Raw genomic sequence first — 3,719 nt, 5'->3', positions numbered from 1 at the left:
GAAGATACAGGTATGTTATACAAAAAATCATCCTATCAAGTTAGATATATTATATATTAGTTATTTATCAAGTGGAAATATACTTGGTTAATAGTTAAACTACGATGAAAAAAATACTTTTAACGGCAATAAATATAAATATTAATAAAGAGTGGTAAATATTTACGTAATTAAAAATAAAAGGTTTTTAATTAAAATTATAAATATTTTTTATGTAATTAAAAATAAAATATTTATTTCTAATTTTAGAAGGATTTCTAATTGTTGGAAATCCTAGTTGGCAGCTTAGGTGGAGAGATCAGTCCCACATGGCTTGCCATGTCATTAACAATTTGGGTTGTTAACTTTTGAGGGGTATTTGTGGTCTCTAGGGATAACAACGGGGGTATTTTTGATCTCAAAATGTAATGGAGGGTATAAGTGGTCTATTTCGCATAATTCAGAGGTAATTTTGACCCTTTTCCATTTGTTCTTTTAGGGGAAATAGTGACTGAAAATAGAGCATTCCTGTAAGGGGGAAGGTAGGTCTTGGGTTTGACACCCTGAAGGTAGAGCCAGCACTTGTGCAACATACATATCACATCAAAGCAGCAGCTCCTGCATTTTTCCTAAGACACCAAAGTTGTTTGTCTTTTTCGTTGAATGACATTTTAATAGTTTGTTTAATGCACTTGCAGGTGGGGATTATTCCGTGGTTGATACTGTCTACTAGAGTCGGCAAATCTATCAGCCGAAGAATATTCAAGTAGGAGGAGAAAGTAGAAGTGACATCAGTGTACCCGTACCATTTTTTTTAGCTTTCCTTTAGTTATCTATCTTATTTTCTTACTGATTCATTGAGATTTGTAAATTGAATGTGCTATACCTCTGTAAGAAGTACCCTGTTCTTTTTCTATAAGTAGGAACAAATGTGATGAGTTAGATGTCATTTTTGAAAGGAGTGCTACTATACAGCTTATTTTGGTTTTGAAAAAAGCAAATGCAGTTTGTTTTCTTGGGTTTGTTGAGGTATAAATTTGTAATATCTTTTAGAGTTCATGAAGTGGATCTGTGAAATTATAGTGCGCGCAATTGGTATACAAAAGAAGTTTTTTTTTTTTTGTGATCGTCACGACTTGCATGATCACTTCAGCCTTTTGGTTTCTAGTGTCACTTCTATTGTTCATGTCTATTGTGGATCTTGGTTTTGTTTATTGGAGTTATTTTCCCAGTTCTCAAACAATAGAAAATACAAACAGAGGAAAGGGAAAAGAAACCACATTTGATTGTCAAATGGCTGGAAAATTGTAGCAGTTAATAAACAATTTTGATATAGCACCTAAATTACCCAAAAAAAAATAAAAAATCATGACTACATGTACATGTACTCCACCCCCTCCTCTTCTGCAAAAAAATTCAAAATCTTGCGGGGTTTGGAGAGGGTGATGGATATTTAGCAGAAAACCTAGAAAGAACCAGTGGAAAATGGAATGGAATGATCATAGTTAGGCTTGAAAGCCATGAAAGAATCATTAGCAAGCCCAGAACTCAGCCGCCATAGCATCACCATTAATTTCAACACTCCCCCAGAATTCGAAATCTGAATTACACTTTTCTTGATTAGCCCCAACAACTTCTTTTCCCCTTGAAGTTGTCAGTTGATCACCATTGATTGCTGCAACATTACTTACCCATAATTCAAAATCTGAATTATGGGTTTCTTGATCAGCAAGTATAATTTCTTTTCCACTTGAAATTGAACCTGCAACATCACCAATAACCCAATGCCCATTATTCACCATCTTCAAGAACTCAATCCTTTTCTCCACAGCCTCTAATTTCGAATTCAATTTCACCAGCAAACTTTCTTTCGACTCTCTAGATTGATCATCGCAAAACAGAGCATGATTCTTTTTTGACTTTTTCTTTAAGCACCCACATCAATTACTTTTCTCTTGCCGTGAAAGATATTTCTTTTGTAGGATTGAATAATGGGATTGAAATCAGTGGGATTTTCAGGCCATGTATGGACTTCTCCAGTAGGACCAACAAGAATGTCACAGAGGATTGAAAGCTCTATAGTCTTTTTCTTGATGGTTTCTTTTTTCTTCTTGTAACTTAGCATATTGCCCTTCTTTCTTCTTCTCCATTGTGGGACAAGAAGACGAGGGACTCCACGGCCATGAATCCCTCTCTCTCTCCCCCTTTATATGATGTGAAAATTAGAAACAATCGGGTTATCGGTTCTTAAAGGTTTGAGATTTTTTCTTAATGGGTTAACCGATAACCCGATAGTAAATTAAATAATTATATTTATACTATTTTGTATATAAAGTTTTTGACTTAGAGTTTAGTTTCCTACTTTTATTTTTAGCTATCTCAAAATCTTGGTTATTCTACCATGTAAAAGTGTTTGCTTTTGAGCAAGATGAAACTTGTAAAATCATGTACATGACTCATTCGATTTGTCACCTTATTTCTAAGTGATTTTCATTAATTTATTTTTGTGTCAAATCTTAACGGTTAAACCGATAACCAAACCGATAACGATCAATAACCGATAAATCAATAACCGATATGTCAATATCTTAATGATTCGATAACGGTTTAGCATCTCGACATACTGATAACCAATGAGTCAAATTGATATACTTCAAAATCGAACCGAACCGACCGTTACACATCCCTACTTGAGGCTTAATAATGTAGTGGTCGAGAGCTATGAAGTTTCATGCCTAAATCGAAAAAAAATAATATTAGGCGTTTGTTTTCTTCATTTGTCCTAGTATTAGCAAAGAGTTATCCGGTACATATATGGAATTAGTTGAGGTGCTTATAAAAAAATAAAAATATAGTATCAATTAGTGTAAACACAATAGTTATCTAGTAAATAAATAAAAATGTATCAATTAGTGACCTTGGTGGAAAGAGTTAACCGTGCAGAAACAAACCCAATACCATAATTAAAAAAAAGTTGGAAAATGTATCAATTAGCATAATGTAATATTATGATCCATCTTGTCTTCTAAGAAATTAAAGGATCCAGGATTATAACACTCTACATTCATACATGAGAAATTATGCTTCAATTAATGGTGAAATAATTTTTTTTTCTAAAACTATGCATAGTAAATTATCTTTTATTGATATATAATTAACTACGACATTGTGATTTATACTTATTGTTTTATGTAATTTTCAAATGTGTAACTTTTATTTTAAAATGCTGAAATCAATTTGGAGTACACCAAAATTTCAATGCATTTACTTAACCTGCTAACTTTTCAAGGGTGAATATTGGTGTCACAATTCAGTTTCGTTCAAATATTATCCAAAAAGAAACCATATTACCCACTATATAACATCAATCTTTTTTTGTTTGGTTTGTCTTAAGGAATATATTCAATCTATTTAGAGTACCAATAAACTTTTGAAATAATTTCTAGGAACTTGTTTTAGATTTGACTTTGAAATACTAATCTTCCTTGGTTTTTATAATGTTACATTTTTCTTAAACCACTATTTCATTCTCTTTTTATTATTATGTATTGATGAAAGATTGATTTTTCACGTTTCTTATGGTTATATGATTCTTTAATTTGGAAACTTTTGTTATTTGTTTGGACAAAAAGAACTATAGACAGTTTCAATTAGTTAGATTAAAAATAGTTGACAAGCATCTAGTATTGAAAACAATTTTAGGTGTCAAAAGCTGATTTTACATATACAATTACATGGAT

The 3,719-nt window shown here is 31.8% G+C and overlaps 1 protein-coding gene across 2 annotated transcripts in view; it reads left to right on the top strand.

Moving 5' to 3' along the window:
- The window catches only part of LOC102593949 (uncharacterized), a 7,581-nt gene extending 6,525 nt beyond the window's left edge, over positions 1-1,056 (top strand). For both annotated transcript variants that reach the window (XM_006340774.2, XM_006340773.2), the window contains one exon: positions 678-1,056. In XM_006340774.2, the coding sequence (XP_006340836.1) occupies positions 678-699 (22 nt within the window). In that variant the 3' untranslated portion in view covers positions 700-1,056. The remainder of the gene's footprint in view (positions 1-677) is intronic.
- Positions 1,057-3,719: the final 2,663 nt, after the last annotated feature.

Source organism: Solanum tuberosum, unplaced genomic scaffold (assembly GCF_000226075.1).
Source record: "Solanum tuberosum cultivar DM 1-3 516 R44 unplaced genomic scaffold, SolTub_3.0 scf00020, whole genome shotgun sequence".
Taxonomy (NCBI): domain Eukaryota; kingdom Viridiplantae; phylum Streptophyta; class Magnoliopsida; order Solanales; family Solanaceae; genus Solanum; species Solanum tuberosum.
The sequence above is the reverse complement of the archived record's forward strand: the minus strand, read 5'-3'. Positions and strand labels throughout refer to the sequence as shown.